Source organism: Lonchura striata, chromosome 1, assembly GCF_046129695.1.
Source record: "Lonchura striata isolate bLonStr1 chromosome 1, bLonStr1.mat, whole genome shotgun sequence".
Lineage (NCBI taxonomy): Eukaryota > Metazoa > Chordata > Aves > Passeriformes > Estrildidae > Lonchura > Lonchura striata.
The window spans coordinates 111,201,399-111,225,390 of NC_134603.1; the positions used below are offsets into that span (position 1 = coordinate 111,201,399).

Below are 23,992 nucleotides of genomic sequence, written 5' to 3' on the forward strand. Positions count from 1 at the left end.
TAGGACAATCCAGATGAGGATCTTGAGGAAAGTGCCTTAGCTGCCTTCCATTCCAGAGGCATGACTCAGGTAGCAGCAACAAATTGGAAGAGCTGAAGGTACCCTGGCAGCAGTGCCAGGGACAGGGGGAGATGGGAGCAACAGCTGCTAAGAGCCTGTCAGCCAAAGACAAAAGATGGGGAGAGCTTGAAGGCAGCAGTGACAGCTGCTGAGTCAGCAGTCACAGGGACTGTGTGTGAAGTTTGACCTAGTCCCTATGGCCTCTCCCTGTCTCCTCTATTTTCGTGGGGCAGGAAGGAGGGCAGGATGGTCATGGCAAAACTGAGAGAGAAGGAGCAGCCTCCCTACAGCCTCCCTTGTGCCCGCACTGCAGCTTCAGCACCATGGGCAGGACAAGCAGGGCTATGCTACGTGTGACTCCTCACAGGCAGCATGAGCTGCCCACCCAGTGACTTTGTCTGCACCAGCCGGGCACAGCAAGGAATGCTGCAGCATTTCCAGGGGAGCTCTGCAGACACAACTTCTTTAACAGCTTATATTTGGGGATTTAGGCACCTGCAGAACTTACATTGGCTGGAATAATGTTACGGTTTTGGGAGGAGAGTAGGGTTAGCAAATCTTGGGTTTAGAGCATTTTTAAACAGGCAATCATGCTGGCTCTTTTGTCATAGCTGCCAAATAAAAGTCCAAAAGGCAAAGGCCTTGTGAAAAACATCAAGGTGTTTGGATGCACTGCTTACTCAACCAGCTTCTAGTTGCAAGAGTTTAACCAGGCATTACTCCTAAAGTTTACACTGAGACAAAGTTTTCCATTTACAGGCAGTTTATCTTTGGAATACAGATAACAGTTAAAATTTTGAGAATTGAAGTGTAGCTGACAGTCACAGCTTCACAGGACAAGATGTGTCAGCAACACTCTCTGGCATTCTGACTACAGGTGTAATGGATTTCCCTGATTATGCCCGCACGGGTGAAAAGGAGGGGAGCAGTTCTGGGCTCTCTGCTGTGTTTCTGAGAAGGAAGTGTCCCATGTTTTCATCAAACTTGCCTCAGGATACACATAAACTCATTGATCCTCTCGAATTTTGCCTCACTCAGCAGGTGAGCAAGCCACCACTCCTTCAGCAGGATGAAGATCTTGTTCAACCCACAATTATAAAAACCCCAGCAAATAAACAAATAAAATCACATAGAATAGCACATGCAGAGTAATATAGAAAAGGACTAGGAAGCATCTTTAAAAGCAGCTACCAAAACTTATCTCCAGCTACATCTTAATCTGAATCACTGACATTAGTATACAGCCTCCCTAGAACCCTCCCATATCAGAAGGAAATGAGATGGCTACATGGACAGCTAAAACTGGTAGAGGATTTTAGATGACCACCATCTTTCAAGCATTATGTAAGGAAAATTTTCCAACCTCACCTCCACGCAGGTGGACAATGAACATTCAGTCAGCAATGTTCAGTCCATGACAATCACTTAAAGGATTCTTGCCCTTCCACAAAGATGCAGGAAAGTTAAGATATCCAGCACACTTTTCTCCTATCACTAAATCCTGTTAGTCTCAGAACCCAAGTTAGGGATCTGCTAGAGCAGTAAACCTTTGCTAGGACTTGAAAGCAATTAAGCCACATTGCAGTTCCTTGATAGAACCTATTTGCTGTATCTCTGTGCCAAATAATTTACTTCTTGAGATGCTATCCATACAGCTTCATAGAAAAAATAGTTACTTATGCAATCAACCTGAACCAAGAGGTCAGTTTTAAAAACCTGCATTGTGCTGTACAGATTATCAGTGTGTTCATCATCTCACATCCCCCTGCCAACCATAACTCTTGCTTATGTAATACCTAAGGGAAAACACAAGATGAATCTTTAAATATCCTCCTCCACTTTATCAAAATCATATTGTTTTATCACTAGACTGTGGTCTAGAAATTAGAATTTGTATTATTAGTTACCTCTCCAAAGCCATGACCAAAATGAACTGCAAACAAAATTAACTCTACACCTACAGGTTAAGCCATCCTTCTCCAGCTAGTCTAATTCTTGCAATTGCTATTGTGATTCTTCTTTCAGTTTTAAGAAAGAAATACTGTGAGTAGTATGTCTTTCCAAATAAAAGTTCTAACCAGAAACAATTTGCAACTCTAAAAATGTATTTATTATTTAGTTTGGAAAGAAAGATATGCATTTCCCAGACCATTTTCCCATAGCCAAAAGAGTATATCTAAAGTTAAAAGAAAAGAATAAAGAAAATTAAGTGGATTTGTTACTCTTTTTTCTTCCTCTACTCACAATATCTGTTCTGTCGGTAGTATATGTCCAAGGTCAAGTATTTGGGACCTTTATTTAGCTGAAAATGAATCCTCCTCTTAGTGGGTGTTGCAGCCAGCTCAAATGTCCTCCCACTGTCAAACAAATACTGATAGTGCTGAACTGAGCTAAAAACTTGCACCCTGTACTAGCTAAATGTGTCGTTTTCAAGTTTTAAGGAAAATCCAAGTCTTTTTTCCATGAAGAAAAACATAAAGTTCAACAACTGCAAATTCTGATTTAAATATAATGCCTGTTATACTTGCACCAGATGGAGTTAGACAACAGAAAGCATTGCTATCAAATTAGGACACAAAAATCATTCAGAAAAAAATATTCATAAATACCTGGGTTTATCTGGGTACGCACCCCTGTTGCTTTTCTTTTCCACTGAGCCCCTGACAATTCAGTCACCAATTGCCAACCTTGGCTACCAGCAACTTCTTTCCTAGCAGCAGTCAGCTGCCAGCTCTGAGAATAGCACCTGCCTGTTTCATTAGAGGAGCAGGAACAGCCCGAGCTCTGGAGAGCCCCTCGTTAGCTGAGCCCAGTTACATCTGGTTCTTAATGACCCTTGACAGCTATCATCTATTTTTATAAAGTAATCTCAGTTAAGTATGGTAAACTACATACTAATTCTATAAATAAATAAATAAATCCAAAATAGAGAGATTCTATAGATAATTCTAAATAGGTAAGTTCCAAATACTAGGAGATAGTAGATACGAATAGATAAATTGTACATAGGCAAATTCTAAACACTAACAATAAAATGCTAATAAATAGATGAATTGTAAATAGATAGCTAGATTCATTCTAAATAGCTACTTTCTCCTTTAAAAAAAAAGTTATTTTACACTTTGACATAGAGGAAGGTGGCCCCAAGCCTTCCTGCAAGGAAGAAGTCAATCGCTGCCAAAATAAAGGAAAAGGACTGGGTCTATGTTAGTGATCAAAAATTCTGGATTTTAAGCAGCCTAGCCTAAAACAGCCAGTCAGACCTGGCCCCTGTTAGCTTCGTCTGGGCAATGCCCCATATAAACACCATTATTTTATAGCAAGTTCTTCCTTATATTCCCCGATTTTCCCCAAAGCTGCATTCTTATTTCTGAAATGGCAACCTGCAGGCTTGGAGGGATGAGGTGAGGAGGCAACAAAAACTTCCTCTTGAAGGAAAAACACCTTTAGCTGGATCATGAGCCGTGTTTGCCAAGTCCTAAGGAGCAATGGCATGAGAATTTCAGATGTCCTTAGCCCAGCCAAAGGCACTGCTAAGGTCATCCCTGCTATCCCATCACTGACAAGCAGTTCCAAAAAAATCCAGCACAGCAATTTTTGGGATCACCAACTGTCGGCAGTTCAGTCCTGCTCCTTCTCCTGCATCTGCCCTGGAGAAAACTCTGTTAATCCTGGTTTCCCAGGAACTCTTCAGTCCATCTCCTGGGATCCATCTGGAATGTTCCTCCATGCAAAACACTGGGTTTACTCACTAAGGTTTTCTCAGACAAAATATTTAGGACGCCATGGAATGGTTTGGGTTGGAAGGGATATTATAAACCATAGAGTTCCATCCCCTCAAAAGGAGGGAGGCTATCCACAAGACAGATTTGATTTTTTTGGGGTACATATGAGAATATAGTAAGGAGATGTTTCCACATTGAATTCTGCTTCTGGCAGTACTCCAATCACAACTTGCTTCCCACTCCTTCTCTCAGCTTTGTCAGCACACAGAAGGGACTGCATCTGAAGCACAGCAAAAAGTGAGCAACCTGCTTCCAAGTAAAGCAAAAGGGAGAAACAATCTGCTGAGAGAGCTGCTTTCAAAAGATGGTAAGGAGCCATTCTGAACCCAAACTTTTTAATGGAAGTGTCTCTCCCTCATATCCACAACTTTTACATCTGGTCTAAAACCATCCATTAATCATAGTTTAATTTTTTTTTCTGAACATTAATAGCAGTATTGAAAATATTCAATGTAAGCCTGCTGTATACAAGAGAAGACAGCTGCAGGAAGGGTATTTGCTTCAACTCATGGTCCCAACCCACCAAAACTCCAGAAAAAGTAATAGTTGATCAACATTTTATTTAACAAAAAGGTCAGTTATCCAACATTTAATGGTATCAAACTCAAAAAATACTTCACTGCACTTCTTGTAAGAACTGCATTAAAAATCGATACAAAATGTTCTCATCCAACTGAAATACCAATTTTTAGAAAGAGCATCTCAGGGAGTTTACATTCCACATGTAGAGATCAAGGAAAGCAAGAAACTAGACACAAAGTTTATACTGGAAACACAACTCCCTGCCCACTCCTCCTTGGCAGTGTCTCACTCTATGTTTGTGCTCTTTGCATGCTGTGTACTGAGGGGGATCCCACGGCCTTCCAGAAAATGGGTCTGTTCTGTGTATTTAGTACTGAGCAGCTCTGCTGTGTTTGTCAAGCTAACGGGTGACTGCCTCAGGTCACAGAATCTGAGCAGCACTCCCAGGGCTGACTTTGTGTTGAGGGCTGGGCCAGAATGTTAGCACACACAAACAGATGGATCTATTTCTTGATTCTATCACTGTCTGTCTGTTTGCCACTTCAGACTGCTCTGCTGCTTAAACTCTAAGGACTTACTCCTTAATCTATCAATTTCCAAAATAGGAGACAGAAGCCCAAGACAAAATCAACTGTGCCCAGTATTTATAACAGCACTTGGACCCTGTATGTTAATATTTAATGTCTAACAAAACTATAAATAAGGTTGCAACTAGAAAGGTTTTGGAATGACTGATGGGAACACTGGCCAGCAAGAGTCAAGGTTACTAATTCAGCACTGTACAGATGGTAGGAAACTTTTATTCCATGAGGTAAAAACCCAACACATACACAGTATCAATTCTAGGTCTGTTTAATTTAAGTCACAGTTTCTATAAATTTTGCAATGGCACAGCCATTTGCAATTTGCAAATCAGATTTTCTGCTGGCAAAAATCCATGTGAGTTTGTTCATTTACTGGGAAGGGTGCTCATGCCTTCTGAAAGGAACTGGGATCAACAGCTGACAACTTTTACAGGTTATTGCTATGGGGAATATTTTGGTTCATTTTCCTACACAAGTATTTCAGATACAGAAGGTTTTTTAGAAGTCTTTTAAAGCACTTGGTAGGTTTTCTCTCTACCATCCACTCAACTGATCATGAATTGTTCAATGAGAACTTCGGATCTTTTGCATAAAAGCAGACCCCACATACACATGTGGTTCATGGCACCACATACAGCAGGACACTCCTTGCCTGTCTATACATCCCACCTTGAGGCACTTAATACTTTTTTTCAGAAATACCTAACAATTCCAACTGAGAATCTCTTCCTATTTTAACAGCCTATCCACACCCAGGCAGAGGCAGACACAGGCTATCCAAGGGCTATCCTTCCAGAACTCCTTCTGGTACACGTTTGAACAGTAGGTCAGCTCAGGATTCTTGGTTTTTTCTTATCTTTACAGTTCGTCATGCTCCTCTTTGGCCTCCTGATCTTTCAACTTGAATTCTTCAGCAGTAACTTTACCATTTCCATCCCGGTCTTGATTGGTGAACATATTTTTAACAATCTTCTCAAAATCAAAACCAGGAGCTAATTTTCCTTTGCCAGTATCAACTTGAGTTTGGATGTACTCTGAAAACTAAGAGGGGGAAAAGGAGAAGAAAATAGCTCACAGTGAAAAGGACATTTGACAATGCAGAGCATTTTACTACTTATTAATTGTACATAGGACACTGTCACTACCCTATAAAGTTTACCACCCAAACTGGAGTAATTAGATCACACACATGAGGTTAAATAAGTAACTCTTTGTGGAGCCAGCAGGGATTTCCTCACTCAGTCCAGTGGGCTTTGGACCTGTAACAAGAAAACTTAATTTTTCATCATTTAGGAGGAAGATGGGTTGGACAGCTGGACATAGGAACAGCTGGATATGGATGGAGGGCAGTAATTTTGCATGGTGATACATGAAGCTCACACTATAAAAAACAAAACCCACCTGCATCTTAGAGAGAGCCACATAGAAGGATGATTGCTGACGTGCACAGCAGCAGCCTCACCCTACCTCTTTCTCTAAACCAGTAAAAGCTTTTTTCTTCTGTGCAAGGAAGGATATGAGGGTAAACGTAAGAGTAAAGATGGAGATGGAAGGAAAACCAAGAGGTGGAAGAGAGTGCTAAGAAAAGGAAAAATAAGAATTTGATTTTACCATATTAGGCTTTTAAATATAAAAAGGCATTTCATGCTGTTCCACAGGGCCACAACCTGCCCTGGAGGGCAAGGCAGCACCACTCCAGAGAGAAAAGAAGGGACAAAGAAGAAGGGACAAAACAGACGAAAGGTGACATAGAGAAAAGTGACAAAGAAGACTTCAGGAGAGAATAAAAAATAGTATTTGAATTAAAAGAAAAGGCAGAGGAACATCTCACAGAGGTTTATGTTATCAGACGTGGTGTGGCAAAAGCAAGTGTCTTTCAATGGGGGCACACAATGATATTCTCACAATGCAGATTTTAAAAGCAAGCAAGAGGAAGAACTTGACTGCACAGCACACAATTCACATGTGTAAGGAGTGGCCACCGGGATTGCCACTGGGACCAAGGAAACCACAACAGTACATGATCTTATGCAGTATGACCATTCTTACAGTCCTTTTTTCTTTAAAGCTGAACAGCCATGTTTTAGCTGATACCCTGCCTTCCTGTCCCCTTGATGACAAACACTATTCCAGGAGAAGAGAATGAGGAAAGACTCCATCCTTCAACACTGGCATTGATGGTGGTAGAAGAAAACCACTGCAGGTATTTTCATTGTCTCAGCTTACCTCCTCCAAAAGAACCTCTCCATCATGATTCTGGTCTATTTCTTCAAAAAGGTTGGGAGAGACTTCCCCATTCCATACAAACATGTATCCTTCAGGCAAGCCAGACACCAATTCCAGCAGTTCAATGTCAAAAACCAACACAGCACTACCAGGCACTTCTCCTTCTGTCACAACAAATAGCAGAGAGAGGTATTTATCCTCACTTACACTGGAAGGGGGTATTTTCTTTTAATCCACAATTAAATTTATCCTCCTGCTCCAAAAGGCACTTCTCTAGTGTGATCCCTAGCCCATCAAATCTTCCTAATCACTTCAACAAGGGTGATCATAAAAGGAACCTTTCATAATAAAATTTGAGGCACTGGAATAGATTGCCCACAGAAGCACAGATGCCCATTCCTAGGAATGTTCAAAGCCAGGTTGCGATGGGGCCCTGAGCAACCTGTTCTAGTGGAAGGTGTCTTTGTCCATGGCAGGGGGGTTGGAACTAGCTCATCTTCAAGGTCCCTTCCAATCCAAGCCATTCTATAATTCCATGATTCAAACTGCATCCTTATTTTTACTTTTAAAAACTAAACTTGTGGGAATAATCCGTTTTCCTTTATCTTGCCAATACACTGTGTATCAGCATACTCCTGTAAGACTCAACAGCTTGGGATATTTCCTCAGGGAAACCATGGAAGGAGTTTAATTTAGTCTTGAAAAAGAAAAATGAAGCTCACCTCTAATCTTTTTGCATGAGACTACAAACAAGCAATTTCTTCAGATAGCTGGGCATAAACGAACACACTGACAAATTATGCAATGTTTCAGAATGTGTATCAAATGTACTCTGAACAATGGCAAATACTTATGACAGGTATTTTACACAGCAGACTTTTTATGTTATGAGGAAATTTTCAATTTATTACATATAGCTATGCAATTATCCATAATGTATCATAGATAAAATCATGTATAAAACACTGCATATATATTAAAGTCCTAATTTTTCATAGAAGACAAACAAGTGGAAATGCATTCTTATCTCTTAACTCAAATTAATTCTCCATTAAGCTCTGTACATGATGCCTGACAGTCTTTATAAACTACAAACTGTTGTGGAGCTATTCAAAGAACACATCAACTTATGCAACTATTTCCATACACGTCAGAATTTGTTGATCTTGGATCTCATATAGACTCCTTTCCCTCAAATCTTTTAACCAGCAAGACCAGAAACAACGTACCTGGACATAAAAGTTCTTGTCACTTCTATATCATTCTTTTCATTACTGCTGTCCACGTCATTAAAAACTGATAAGCCTTAATGCCCTAAAGCTGCCTCAAAACGTATCTGTGTTGGAGTTTTAACAGCACCAATACACTGTTTCACATCTTACACTCAGTTTATGTATCTTCTGAATTTCCTAACATATTAGGGCTGACCAGTCCCCTACGGCTCTGTCTCCTGCATAACACACCACATGTCCAAACAGAAGCACCCAATGGCTACCATGGAAAACAGTGTTTGCACCCCTCTGCAACATCAGACTGCCTGGAGCTTTCTGCTCTGACAAAGCAACATTACTGGGGGCATGTGTTCCCTTTTGTACTGTGATGGTCTTTCTATTGGCCATAGAAACAGCATGGCTTGAAATGCAACACAGACAGCATGTTCACTGGGAACAGGGAGGAGGGGGAGTGTCTAAAATAATGACATAATAAACCTCTAAAAAGATCCAATTCAAGCAGCTAATAAAACATGCATGCCTGTGTTTCAGTCACTCCAGAGATGCTAAGTGGATGTGCACTCACCAACTCCATCTTCTCCATAACCAAGGTGAGGTGGGATAACAACTGTCCGTCGTTCCCCAACACACATATCCTGAAGGCCCATGTCCATCCCCAACACCACCTGACCAGATCCCAGAACTATGTTGTAGGTCTTGCCAAGGCTGTGTCTGGAAAGGAAGGGAAAAATTTAAAAAAAAAAAAACAAACACAAACAAACAAACAAACAAAACATAAAATGGAAAATTTCTGTTGTTCAAAATTATCGCAGGAGTAGCAGTTTCTAGCAGTGTCCTGTCATTGTCAAAAATTAACTTAATACCCAGTGCTTTGTTCTACCAAACAGTTACCTGAAGTTGTTCTCAAGTTACAGCCAGCACCAAAAAGACAAGTCTCTGCTGCTGACATGTCCTCTGGCACTAGAATTATAGGCTTCTTGGATGAAATCCAATTAAAATAATTAATGATACCAATTACAACCCCAAGGTACTTTGTATTGAAATAAGGGCTTTTTCCTTTCACATATTTTTTTAACTGCTGTAATTGGACTTTTCAGCAGATGTAAGAATTCCAGATGTACCTTCATCCCAGGACCACCAACTCCATAGAAGGATCTGAGTGCATTCTCATGTATCAGCCATTTCTTTAATGAAATCAGTCACTATAATGTAGTAGTTATCAACACAAATAACTACTACTACTGCTATTTAACCATATTAAATTTTGAATTATACCTTGCTGTCTGCGGCTCATTTCTAAAATTAGAAAATATCAACAGTTAAAAGCTCAAAAGTCAAACATATATTGTGATTCTAAAGGCAGAGTGTGCAGCACTGGCCATTCGTTCTATTGGTTGCCTTTCTTTGGTTATTTGGCTTGGCTGTGCCTGTGCAGGACATGCTTGTACAACAGAGTATTATTTGGAAAGAAAACAATTCAGTGGCTAAGAGGTCAGCCTTAAAATTAGGAGCACATGATCCACGATCTTTCATTCTCTAAAAACTGCTGTGAGTAAGATGGTCTCAACATCCCTTGCTTCCTGCTACAAAATGGTCATTGAGCATTCCTGACATATAAACTGTTTTGAACCTGGACACATCACTTGTTTACATCCTTGCCTACAGCACTGCACCACGTGCTCCAAATTAAGGCAGCTTTTCCACTCTGCAAGCTACTGTGTACACTGTGAAACTTACGAGCTACTTCCTGTGTTAATTATAACCTGGTTAAAAATAGCTCTTCCCAACTTCCTTTTCCAAAAAATAAAATATCGTTTGGATGACTTGCACTATTCAAAAGATTAAGACAAAAAGAAAAGGAAGCTAACAGAAATACTCTTGTAGCTGTGTGCCAGGCTCACTTCAGTGCTACAGGAGACAGACTGGAGCAATCTTTTGCTTCCCTCTTAAGTGTGCTGCCAAAAGAGAGGAGGAAAAGGCATATTATCCTCACAGTTACAATCAAGGCCTCTGATAGTTTCTCCATGCTGACACTTAAAGCCATACTACAATACAGGAGCAGCAATGTGTGCTACAGACATGACAGGTGACCATTTATTATAAACCACGCTCAAGGTATCTTTAACAAGACAAGTAGGCCTACCAGACCTCTCTCAGGTCAGAATCAGTACAGAGCACAAATCCTACTCAAAAAGATGAATAAACCTGGACAGTTCATTCATGATGAGACCTGTGCTGTCCTGGCATGACTCACCCAGACACTTGAACTGGCCCATTTAAACAGAATGCTACGTAACAAGTTTCATCACTCCACACATACTGTTTATGTTCTTCTCCAACACACTCCTACATACTTTTTGTTCTCGGTTCTCTCATTATGCTATGACAACTTGTCTTTAAATTCTCCTCCTTCTATGTACCTTTGGCAGGCAGCCATAAAGAGAAAAATATATTCTACATAAATACTCAGTTAAAAAAAAAAATTCTTTATTCCCTGCTAGTTTGTTTTGCAGGGAGTTCATTCTGCCGTCACTGCTGCTGGAAGTATTTTCCTTACCAGGTCACTCAAATACCTACGTGGAGTCCAGCAAGGTTCCATCCAGGAGTGAAGCATTGTAGTGGTATTTCAGGTAATCTCCCTTCTTGCTCAGCACAGTGCAGTTGGAAGGTTTGTAGTGAACAGTAATGCTGACCGAATCTGAGGGGTTGTGGAAGTCCACCACGTGGATGTCAAAGACCAGCACTGCAGATCCTGGAATCTTTCCTAAGCAGGAAGCAAATTAGACAAATAGAGAAAGAAATGGTACCCAAACAGGCAGATGTCCAGGCACTGCACCTTGTAGGAATATGAATTCCTGCTGTGTCTGCTACTGAGTCATTTTGCTCTTTTCATTCAGAATTAAAGGATGAGACAGATGCAAGCTGCATCCAATGTTGGAAAGACAACCAGTGGGAAAGCACTACACGCAGTTCAATGGTGAAGGAAAAGCTTTTGTTATCCTGAATTTTAAAACTATGCAGAAATGAAGCAATAACCATGTATTTCCTGTGACTATCCTAAATAACTCACTTGTGTTTATGTACCAATTCAAATGATCATCAAAATTCTCAAGAACTTCTTATGCTTCAAGAAACGTCATTATATGTAAAAGGTTACAGTTCCTTAAAATATCCTAAAAGCAGGAAACTTCTTCCCCCTCTTTCCAGCATTATATGTATTATCAGGATTAACAAGTCACATCCAGGCCTAGGATTGGGGTTTGTCAGTAAAGGAGTCTAATTCCAAATCAGCAGCACAGAACTTGCATTCCCAGAAGAAAGGCTTTTTCAGTAAATCACTTATCCAAGTAACATCCCAGGAGGCACTTTTTGAAATACCAGCCACAACGCTGTGATCAGCTAAAAGGGTTATCATATCCAGCCTCTCCCAGCAATCTGTTTACATAGCAATGAGGTTTCCCAAAGAAATGTTAATTGTATGTTACATGTACACGGTTACTTCACTGTTACATGCATCCACCATTTACAGAGGTAGCTTAGAAGTCCACAAAACCTGTGGCTGTGGAAGGAATGGGGAAGAAACCTTTGCATGATGAACTCCTTCAGGATAGAGAATTTAAGACACACAGGAAGGAAGATCTCACACTGCAGAGCTCCTGGCATCCAAGTACCAGTCTGCCTAAACACTAATTACCCAAATGAGTTCAGCCTACCAGTTACATGTGAGATTGGTCTGTATTTTATTGTCCTACCTATTTTGCTAATCAAAGTAATCCTGCAAATTCTGTCAGTTTGATGTCCACAAAATAATGAACTAATTCATAAACCCTTGAAAATACACACAGATCAACTAAACAATAAAAGTTTAACTACAGAAGACTTGAATGCAAAGCCAAACTCACCTCTCCCTTCTTCTCCATATCCAAGATGAGGGGGGATTATTATTCTTCTTTTTTCACCAGTGCATACACCTAGCAAACCTTCATCCATTCCAGCAATCACATAACCTTTCCCAACATAGGTGTCATATGTACGGTTTCGGGAATAACTACGGAAAATATTAGCATTTCAGCAGTGTCAGGTGTACTCAAAAAAACATGGGCTCTTGCAATAGCTCTGCAACACAATTCTTAAACTAGTTAAGGTCAAACACACAGTCATTAACCAGCACCAGGGAGGCACAAAGGAACTATTTCCATGAATCCAGGCCATCAGGTTTCATCAGTCAGTGACACATGGGTCACTGATTACCCAACAGTGAGACCCTGGCTAGTGAACAGCCAGGAGATTTGCAAATTCATTTCTACTGTATCTAGAAAGAAAAATCACACTTATTTATGTATTTTAAATTAAACAGAAATCAGGTTTTGACAAGTAATTGAAAAAAAAATGGTTTACTCCTTTAAAATTTCCTCTGCCCTCACAGTACTTTAATAAGCACTTATCAACTAGCTACGGTTGATAAGGGCTTCATTTTCATGAGACACCCTGCAGACTACCTCATTTTGCAACCACAGCTATGTAGTTCAACCACTAGAAGGAGCAAGTGGGATAAATAGGTTCTCCTGGGATGCTCAACATTAAAATGAGTCATAACAAAACCATATCAACACTTAAGCCAACCACTTAACACACAGGTTGAAGGACCTGCTTCAACACATCATGACAGAACAAAACAAGACTACAACAACAAATGATGTTTCTTACATGGACATGACTGTCTTCTGCCTTTCTTCAAGGCATGTTACACAAAGGCACAGCCCAAGAAGGAGAAGGCAGAAAGGTTTCAATTCATCTTTACAAGGTAGCTCTGGGAAAGAACTAAACCAGTACAAGACCAGACCCTGATGTAATTCTGAGGTTTGTTCAACTGCTCTAAGCCCAGACAGCCTTGGCTGAGCTGCCCAGGGAAGTTCTGCAACCAAACATTTCAGAGTAAAAAGGCAAAGGAAAGTATTATTAGAGCTCTCAACCCCAGCCATTCGCAGAGCTTTTGGCATGTTCCATGTACTAGTGAGAAACTTTTTACAGAATAGCTCCACGGTTTTCAATCCCTATTGTTAGCTGCTCTATTTCTTCATTTATGAATTCTGCAGGTCAGAATACCATGTTTTAGTCAACAAATTGTCTAACAACTCTGAGCACTTCAGAATGATGTACAGGCTGCTGTCTACAAAGCATTTATTACTATTTCTTGACAGCAACCCTCACATAAATACTACAGCTATTTTCAAAAATGGCTTAGTTACTACAGAAGATACTGATATGTCAAAAAAGAGAAATCAGTACACTGTGGATAAGCTTTGAGTTCTTAACTTATAAGCTTTCACAGATTGTAAATCAAGGTCTACAGAGATGGCTGATGCAGTAGTGTTAAACATTTTTCTCTCAGCTTATTTTGTAAAATATTTTACATTGGGTCATTCTCACCTCCTTTTAGCTACTTCTGACAGCTGTTCTGAAAGCTGGAGTGGGATAGTAAAGCACTGTTCCACTAAAAGCAACCAAAGTCACAGAAATCTACAAAGGTATTATTCATATGATTCTGTACACAAGGCTCATGTTCCCACAGAGCTTTGACTTTACTGTCACAGAAATCCCTCCTCCCTTATCACAGAAAACCCCTCTAACTGAACTCTGCAATTCCATAATTCAGCCTTGAAAGCCATCAGCTTTCAAAATGCAAACATTTTCTAAGTATAAATATGATTAACCTCACACTAGCTACTAGCACACTGACTCCCAATTCTCAGGACATAAAATGGAATCATATTTATTTTCTCTATCTTCAGTGTTATTACCTATTTGGCAGATAAACCCTATGGGGCAAAGAGTCTTCAGGCTTGTGTGCCTGAAGCACTTGGCTTCACCGGGCGGGCCACTACCCCTAGATGGCGTCTGTGACAATGACATGGTACAAAACAGCTCTTTTCCTTCCCATATGGAAAAGTTTTCTGAGTCTTTTTTATAAGACTCCAAGTCCACTCAAAATTTGCAAAAAGGAAGGAAAAGCAAAGAACTGTGTTTGAGCATATTATGGACATGACACAGGAGTCAAACTGGAAATGCAGTCTGTAGAGTTGAATGTTTTGGTTACCTGGAATCAAATAATGTGCCATCCAAAAGTGTTCCGTTGTAATGGTATCGGAGAAAGTCTCCTGTCTGGCTTCTCCGCTCACAAGATTCAGGCACAAGCTGGTTCTCAATAGCAATACCATCCTTGGGGTTATGTAGATCCAGCAAAACCACATCAAAGACAAGGGAAGCCTGGCCAGGGATCTCCTTACCTACAAAAGTGTTAGTGCAGAAAATTGCTAAGAAACAGCAGGTGTTCTAGCAGAAACTTAAACATGTTTATTGAAGAAAAGTAATGTACTGCCAAATATCAAGCACCTCCCAAAATAAATTAGAATCATAGATTATTTGAGTTGGAAGGGACTCACAATTACTACTCCAAGTTCCAGTCCTACACAGAGCACCCCAAGAGTCACACCATGGGCCCGAGAGCATTATCCAAACACTTCTTAAGCTCTGTCAGGCTCAGTGCTGTGATCACTTCCCTGGGGAGCCTGTTCCAGTGCCCAGCCACTTTCTTGAGTGAGGAATCTCTTCCTAATACCCAATCTAAATCTCCTCTGACACAACTTCAGAGGTCCTGTCACTTGTCACTAGAGAAGAGATCAGTACCTACTCCTCCTCTTCCTCTTATGGGGAAACTGCAGTGTGCAGTGAGGTCTCCCCTCAGTCTTCTCCAGGTTGAACAGACCAAGTGACCTCAGCTGCTTTTTGCACAGCTTCCCCTCAAGCTCCTTCACAATCATCATTGCCCTCCTTTAGACTCTCTCCAGTAGCTTAATGTCTTTCTTATATTTTAGCACCCAAAACTGCCCCCAGCACTCAAGGTGAGGCCACCCCAGTGCAGAGCAGAGCAGGACAATCCCTTCTCTTGCCTGCCTGGTGATGCTGTGCCTGACTCCCCCCAGGTTGGTCCTCCTGGCTGCCAGGGCACTGCTGACTCATGTTGAACTTGCCATCCACCAGGAGCCTCATGTGCCTTCCCATGGTGCTGCTCTCCAGCCTCTCATTCCCCAATCTGTGCACACAACCAGGGCTGCCCCATCCCAGGTGCAGAATCTAGTTTGTTTAATTTCATATAGCTGGTGATTGCCCAGTGCTCTAATTTATCCAGGTCTCTGCAAATTTGCTTCTAGTCAGTTATTTTTTGGTTTAGGGTTTTATTCTCCAACTGAATAATTTCCTTCCATTCCCACAGTGATGGCACTGCCTCACTGAAAACAAAGGCCCCTTCAGCCTCACAGTTAATGGTAATGAAGCCACGGAAGGGGTATGAAATCTTGTACAACACAGATACATCCTTAAACACCAGAGCACAGAAAGAATATCAGGAAAAGTCACAAGCTATAATTCAACATGCGGATGTCTATGTATAATCTGCAGGCTGCACAGTCTCACAAGACAATCTAGTTATCACTAGAGCATTTGTTTAAAAAAACAACAAAACCCATCTGGAATTAAAAATACATTTAACATATTTTTTCTTAAAATTTTTCTGCCTTCTGTGGCAGTCTGAAAGAATTATATAGTTACCTGTCTTCAAGTTTTTGGTGCCACTAGACATTAATCACAGATTCTATTCCCTGACTGAAATAAAATTTCTGTATATAAATACTACAGTTGTATCAACAGTATGTCTGTTAAGCAATGTCTGCCTGAACAGGGTAATAATGCTGCCCATAAATTTAAAATACAGAAAGTTTGTTTTATAATATGCATGACTTGGGATTGAAAAAAAAAAGAGGACCAACTAAAGGAATAACTTTTACCATCTCCATCTTCTCCATATGCCAGGAAAGGCGGTATTGTGATAATGCGCTTCTCCCCTACGCACATTCCCAAGAGACCTTGGTCCATACCAGGAATCAGCCATCCAATTCCCACATAGGTATCGTAAGTTCGCATCCGATTATGGCTAAACATGAGAAAGAAAAAAAAAGCACAACCAAATGTCAGACTGGCACAGGAAAGAACAAGATTAACCTTTAAATCCACATGCTATGCACAGTGTAGCTCACAACTTGCTAGTCCAAAAGTATCAGTCCTTCATTTGCCAAGGGCTGGCTGGAGGTTTTCCAGAGTACTTAGATATGTCAGGAACCTCACTGAGGCTTCGGAAAGTGGCTCTCAGGCAGCTGTTACTAAATCATCATTTTCCAGTGGGCTCTAATGAAGCACACATGCTGTACACTTAAAATCTCATTAAGAAAGTGTTAGTGGCTCACTTTCATTGCAAACCCTGCTAAGTTTACAAAACTTTTATCTAATCTGAATGGCTATACTGGTTATAGAGACTTTTAACTGATTGCAATAAATAGTAATATAAATACAGGGAACAAAATTTACAATTTAAAAAAGCATCTGGATTGGTAACGCCCACGAAGAAATAATGCCCAGTTTTATTGATTTGAGTCAGTACTGCTATCCTGTAATCCGTGAAAAAATTACTAACACACATCAAATGCCAGATGTAATTTCCTGTGTTTCTGGGCATTTAGCATTAATTGTTACACAGGTAAAAGGGGAGAAAATGATGGTGAGATACCTATTAAACTACACAAAGACACACAACCCAGCTGCATACCTTGAATCAAATAGGGTCCCATCTAAGAATGTTCCATTGTAATGGTACCGTACAAAGTCAGACACCTGGACTGTCCGAGGACACTTCTCAGGTCTGAAGTAAGTTTGAACCTGCACTTCATCCTCCAAGTTCCACAAATCTATCAGGAGCACATCAAAATGAAGCACAGCATTGGGGGGTATCACACCAGCTGCAAAAGCAAAACAACACACACAGTTTTCTTTCCCTTTTTATACAAGGTACCAGTGAAAAGGAACCAATCCTTGCATACCCTAAAAAAACTGCATAATGCACACCTTATTTCCTGTTGTGCTTACAACTCCTTGGCCCCTTGCCATTGCTGCAGCTATTTACGGGGGGAAATCCAGCAAGATGAATTCTTAATACAGCTGTCCATCAGGCAAACTATCTTGAGTTAGCATTTATTGCCTCTCTGAGGCTGTAGAACAAAGATACTTTTGGAACTGACAAGACCTTGTGCAGCACTGCAACGCCAAATCACAATTTTAGTTTTATTAAGTATTTAACAGGGAGGTAGATATAAATAAATAGTTAACTTTCACAGCAAAAGTGAAGGACCTGAAGGTCATATGCAGAAAACTGCTCTTCCTTCAGCATGCAGAGGGAGCCTGGACAGATTCCTTTAGGCTATAGGCTTAACAAACAGGTCAGAGGAACAGGGGATAACCTCTGTTATTCACTACATGCAGCTCCTAGCCTCCTCTTCTGTGGCTCCATTTCCTATCTGCTTGGTTGAATCCCCTACACAAGCAGCCAGCCCGGCGCTGTACTTACGGACGCCTTCACTTCCGTAGGCAAGCTTAGGGGGAATCTTCACAAACCGGCGCTCGTTCACGCACATGCCCACCAGAGCTTGGTCCATCCCAGCAATAAGCTGACCTTTGCCCACAAACACGTTGAATGTGGATCCCCTGTCATAGCTGAAGGGGGAAAACCAGGCAAAAATGTCAGTGGTTCATTTATACCCCCTTGCACTGTTGGTTTTGGTTTTTTTTTTTGACAGAGAGAGTTAATTGCACCTTGTCTCCCTCTTGCCCCGTTAGCATAACTTTATCACAAGACAACTCCTAAAGGAAGGGGCAAATCCAAGATGTTCCTGAGACTTCAATACAGCTCTCCTTCTGTTCACTGCTCATCACCTATCTGAAACATATTCTAGCAGAGTGCAATGTGTACTACAGGCACATGAAGGCCAGAACTACATACAGCTGACACACTAACATTAAAAGCAGCGCTGGAAAATTAAGGAAGAAAAGGAAAAATTAAACACTGTTATGAGAGATGAAAGGATAACTGCTCCCACAGTAGGATCTTGGTATATTGATTTCAGTCAGCAACATCACAAAAATACTATATAAGACCTAAAGGTTTACAATGTGAGACATCACACTTCCAATCTCTGTGGGAGAAGGGGAAAGGGAAAAGATGCCTTTTAAGTAGTAGCTGTGAGGTTTGCCAACAGGTTATTTATTTTCTCCTCCACTTTCACAGCCATCATTTAAAGCACAGAGACATGTTTTAAATGGCAGGTTTGACAGACCAAGAATCAAGAAACAAATTATTCTCCTCTGTGATAAGACATGAACATTCAAAACATAAAAGAAATTATTCTTAAATTACTCCATTTTCCAGAGATGATGGAGAACAGCAATGTTACCACAGCAGAACACTATATTACATGGTTCATTAGGCCACCTTAAATCTGCACAATGACCCCACTTTGAGGTGCCTGAATTACTGCTATTGAACTTTACGAAGCAATATATAAACACATGTCAAGAACCATCTCAGAAGCTTCATGCCTATTTTTAAACTTTTAACACTTCCATTTTCCCAAATCCCTTTTATAATTCCAATGACTTTTTTTTTTATATTTAGATATAGATAGACGGATAGATAGATAGATAGATAGATAGATAGATAGATAGATAGATAGATAGATAGATAAGATAGATAGATAGATAGATACACAGATAAAAGTCAGACCTGGGGGGAGAAAAAAAAAAAAGCTTGCGCCTTTTGCCTTTTGCATGCTAAAATTCTGGAAAGCTGCCAGTAGCTAGACATCCCTAGGGAAATGATGTCAAACTTTCCTTCCAAGACTGTACACGTCACTTACACAACATACTGAGCCTCCTGACAGCCCCACAGTCTTGAATCTCTCAAATATTTTACTGAGTGAACTCTGTTTGCTCCATCTTTTTTTTTTTTTTATTTCTGACAAACATTTCTCTTAAAGTAGACAACCCTCTATTTCTGAGCATTTCACATTTCACATTCCCACTCCCAGGAAAGGATGGAAAGTATTTAAATTAAGCCCTGACAAATTCTATTATACACACAAAACCATAATTTAGATTTTAAGACTAGTAATATAATAGGTTCTCAGAAACCCTCCAAAATGGTATTTTGTAGCAATTGACAAAGCTTGGCAATACATCTGGGATGAACTTAGAAGAGCTTTCTTTTTAGTAAAAGGAATGTATGATTAAGAGAACATTGATGCAAAGCAGAGAACTGAACAAAGCACTGATCAGACCATGCAACTTTGCAGGACTGACTTTGTGGATTCCTTAAAACTAAGCTAGATTTGTTTCTATCAGTGGAATTGACCAAATTAATAGTAGATGACTATGCAATTAAATTCACACTTTTAAATACAAATAATTTTATGGCCACTGAAATAAAAAATGCAAATGCTGATGCAAAAAAAAAAAAAACCAAAAAACAACAAACTAATGACAATAAAATGCTAATTTACGTGACACAGTCATGATTACTAAGACTTTGTCAGCAGCCTGATAACGTGAGGAGCAGTATTGCTACCTACCCTTGGAAATACAAAAAATTAATTTTAAAACTCAAGAATATTTCCAAGAGCTGAAGAAGGAACAAAGCAAAACTACCTTTAGCTCAACATCTAGAGTATCTTTTAGACTGATTTCATAGTAGTGTTCAATTAAACTGATGCTGCTAAGCATGCTCATAAATTTAAAAAAAAAAGAAAGTGAACAAATTAAAAACATGTAAGAAAATTGTCTATTGGCTTATTTTTATATAAATTGACTAAATCTCTTTAACTTATAGGCAGGGAACACCAAAGATTTCAGAACAAACACTTCAAAAAATTTCTTGCATCAACCTACAGAAGACAAAATCCTCCTATTTTTCCATGTCTTGACATGATTAAATGCCGTCATCAGTCTTAAAAAAGATCATAGTGAATAACAAAAGTGTACACCAATATGAGCTGCCATCTAGAAAAAAATCTGAAGCTGAACAAACCTGACATTTTGTACCCTTTTTAAATTAAGGCAGCCACAAAAATATTCAAATTGGACTAGATTATCACCATTACTACTTATTTACTAATATTTAGAGGATCCAAAGAGATAAATGCTGTACAGTTCTGCACAATCTGTTCGTGCCCCAAGTAATTCAGAACGAAATGACAAGGAACTTGGAACTAAAATGAGAGCCAGCACCTGGGCAGCCCCTCCAGGTGCCCTGCCTCAATACACAAGTAGCAATCAGAAACACACTTCTGAACACGTGGCCAGTTTTCCCACTGTCATATAAGCCACGAGGATGCTACCTTTGTGTGTCTTCACACCCACAGCTTAAGACTTATGGTCCAAGCCCATCAGTTACCAATTGATTCACTGTATGTACTGTGCCTTTTCACTGAAACTGCACCAACACCAGCTGAAGTGCCAGCTATCACATCCCACATTTTAGTCGGAGAAGTGCTGGTCATATGGCATTAATGGAATACTAACTACAGACAGCTCCAGAGAGAGACCTGAGCTTTGAAGGACAGTTTTTTCCCTAAGGCTGTAGATTTTCCATAAAGCACAAGGGAGATTACCAGGATTACTGAAAATATATTTTTCTTTATCTTTCTAAATAATACTTTGATCAGTGGCAATGAATGAAATAAGAAAAAACAAATAAGCTGGCGGCAGCAGCAGCATCCTTCACAATCTCCTGATCCCGCTATTTACGCTTCCTAATCCTAAAATAACAGCAGGAAAGCAGCCAGGCACTTCACTGTACATAGGTCACATTTATTCAAGGATAAAGTATCCAAAAAATTCTATGTAAGTACAGCCTGATAATTCCCTTATTTCCGGCAAGGATAATGATTCAGAACCAATTGCTTTCAAGTAAGTTTGAGCCTGGAGAAGACTTTGTAAACGTACAAAATGAAACGGGCAGGAAATAACTTCCGCGAGAGCCTGTGATACCATATACACTCCTGTTTAGCGGGCTGATACTGACTGAGTAACATTATGGTCTTCACTCTTGAAGCAGAAAACGCCCATTCAGCGCCTTGGAGAAGCAGCTGAAAGAACGTGGTAGGGATGCATAAGGGCAAGCAAACTACTGCGGACTGGACCCGATCACTACACGGTCTTGGCTCCATGCCCCCAGCCATCACGCCCCAGCTCTCTGCCCTTCATATTTCAAAGGCATCTTCCCATGATAATCTGTATGTCCCGCATGTATGACACTGCTCATCCTGCCACTGACCTGATTCCAACTGGTCAATCCAAAAGCACTGGGAAAAGCAGGGGAACCTGAACCGAACCTCCATCGAGCCACACAATCTCTGCACATCCACAAAAAAACCGCTCTCGTGTGGACCAGCACCTCTCGCTCCCCTCCTCTCCCTCTCACAGCGCCCAACCAAACCCCGCGGGGCTGCACCCGCGGCGGGCTTGTGCCAGACCTGGAGTCGAAGCGGGTGCCGTCGGGGAAGGCGCCGAGGTAGTGGTAGCGCACGAAGTCTCCGGGGCGCACGGCCCGCGGGCAGCTCTCGGGCACGAAGCGCCGCTCGACGCTGAGCTCGGCGCCGTCCGGAGGGATTTCGGCGGCGGGCACCGGCGGCGCCTGGCAGGCCGCCCAGCTCTCCAGCAGCGCCGGCAGCAGCAGCAGCAGCGACCCGCAGCCCGGGCCCCGCCGCCGCACGGCTGCCGGCCCCGCCATGGAGCGCAGCGAGCGGGGCAGCCGAAGGGCGCGCTCGGCGGGGAGGGGAAGATGGGAGGGAATAGAGGGAGGGAATGGAGGGAAGAAAAAGAGGGGAGAGGGAAGGGAGGGAAGCCGCCCGCCCCGGCCCGCCCGTTCCTCCTCCTCCTCCCACCGCCGCAAACTTGCAAACGTGGATGAAGCGCTCCCCCCCGGGACGGGGGAGGAGCAGCCCCGGCGCCGGCTGCCCCCGCCCGCCGCGGGGCTGCGCAGTCCGGAGTGCAGCGGTGGCACCGCCGCCGTCCCGCCGCCGCCCGCTCCCTCCCCGGGCCGGAGGTGCGACGTGGCGCTGCCCCCGGCCGCTCTCCTGGCGCTCCTCTGCTCCCGAAGGTAGCACGGGAGACGGGCGGACCCCGAGTCGCAAACACGCAGACACCGCCCGGCCACTTCCCGCAGATTTCTCGCAGCTCTTGGGAGCGGAGCTGCTGGACGCCCTGGGACGGACCGAAAACACGGAAACTGACCCCCTGCAAAAGGGGTCTTGTCGCTCCACCTGTACACATACTCCGTGCACGACTTCGAGTCGTGCAAGCTTAAAGTCCGATGGCAAATGTTCCCTTTTAGATCAAGATCTCAAAGAGACGAGACTGGGTTGGCAAATGCGTATTGATGCACACCAGTGCTGTTACAGGAATTTGCAACTCCCTGGTGGAGGACCTTTCCACATGACACAGAGAAAAGACAGAATCACAGAACGATTTGAGTTGGAAGGGACTTTAAAGATCATCTAATTCCAACCCCCTGACATGGGCAGGGATATATTTCATTATACAAGGCTGCTTTGAGCCCCATCAAACCTGGCCTTGAACACTTTCAGGGATGAGGCATCCACAACTTTTCTGGGCAGCCTGTGCCAGTGCCTCATCATCTTCACAGTAAAGAATTTCTTCCTAATATCTAATATAAACCTACTCTCTTTCAGTTTTAATCCATTCCCCCTTGTAAATAGTTCTTCTCTATCCTTCCTTGTAGGTTCCCTTCAGATGCTGGAAGCCTGCAATTAGGCCACTCTGAAGCCTTCTCTTTTCCAGGTTGAACAATCCCTACTCCCCAAGCCTTTCCTCATAGAAGAGGTGCTCCATCCCTCTAATTGTCTTGGTGGCTTCCTCTGGACTTGCTGCAACAGGTCCATGTCCTTCCTGTGCTGGGACCCAAGAGCTGGATGCAGCACTGCAGGTGAGGTCTCACCAGAGCAGAGGAAAAGAATCCCTTCCCTGCTGGCCATGCAGCTTTGGATGCAGCCCAGGACACATTTGGCTTTCTGGGCTGCAGATGCACATTGCTGAGTTGTGTCCATCCTCTCATCCATGGGCTCCCCAAAGTCCTTCTCCCCAGGGCTGTTCTCTATCTGTTCATCCCCCAGCCCGTGCTGACACCAAGGGTTGCCCCAACCCAGGTGCAGCATCTTGCACTTGGTCTTGTTAAAACTCAGGAGATTCTCATTGACCCACTTCTCCAGCTTGTCTAGGTTCCTCTGGATGGCATCCTGTCCATTGAGTGTGTCAACCAAACCACTCAAATTGGTGTCAACTGCAAATTTGCTGAGGGTGCACTTGATCCCTCCACCAATGTCCTTAATGAAGATATTAAACAGCACTTGGCCCCAGTACAGACCTCAGAGGGACACCACTTGTCACTGATGTCCATTGGGACTCCGAGCCATTGACCAGATGGGACCCATCCAACTACTTACTAATCGATCATCTGTCTCCACTTTAGGGAGAATGATGTTGTGAGGAACCATGTCAAAGTCTTTACAGCAGTCCAGATAAACAATACACATAGCCCTCACCTTGTCCACTGCTGTAGTCACACCATCACAGGAGGCCACTGGGTTGGTCAGGCAAGACCTGGCCCTGGTGAAGCCGTGCTGGC

At 42.0% G+C, this 23,992-nt stretch overlaps 1 protein-coding gene across 1 annotated transcript; it reads right to left on the minus strand.

The window, feature by feature from the left end:
* Positions 1-4,388: 4,388 nt before the first annotated feature.
* FKBP9 (FKBP prolyl isomerase 9) lies at positions 4,389-22,078 on the minus strand. Its single transcript, XM_021553219.2, has 10 exons — positions 21,822-22,078; positions 17,864-18,009; positions 17,069-17,258; positions 16,254-16,399; positions 14,507-14,696; positions 12,312-12,457; positions 10,987-11,173; positions 8,975-9,120; positions 7,178-7,341; positions 4,389-5,992 (listed from the first exon to the last, which is right to left on the minus strand). Exons 1-10 carry the CDS (start codon positions 22,076-22,078, stop codon positions 5,810-5,812), a joined length of 1,755 nt encoding a protein of 584 aa, XP_021408894.2. The 3' UTR covers positions 4,389-5,809.
* Between the last annotated feature and the right edge of the window lie 1,914 nt (positions 22,079-23,992).

Coding starts and splice junctions, on each gene's coding strand:
- FKBP9 (XM_021553219.2), bottom strand. CDS start 22,078: ATGGCGGGGCCGGCAGCCGTGCGGCGGCGGGGCCCGGGCTGCGGGTCG. Junction 11,174..12,311: donor ATATGGAGAAGAAGGGAGAG/GTGAGTTTGGCT, acceptor CTTCCTGCTTAG/GAAAGATTCCAGGATCTGCA. Junction 5,993..7,177: donor GAGAGGTTCTTTTGGAGGAG/GTAAGCTGAGAC, acceptor TCCCCCTCTTAG/TTTTCAGAGTACATCCAAAC.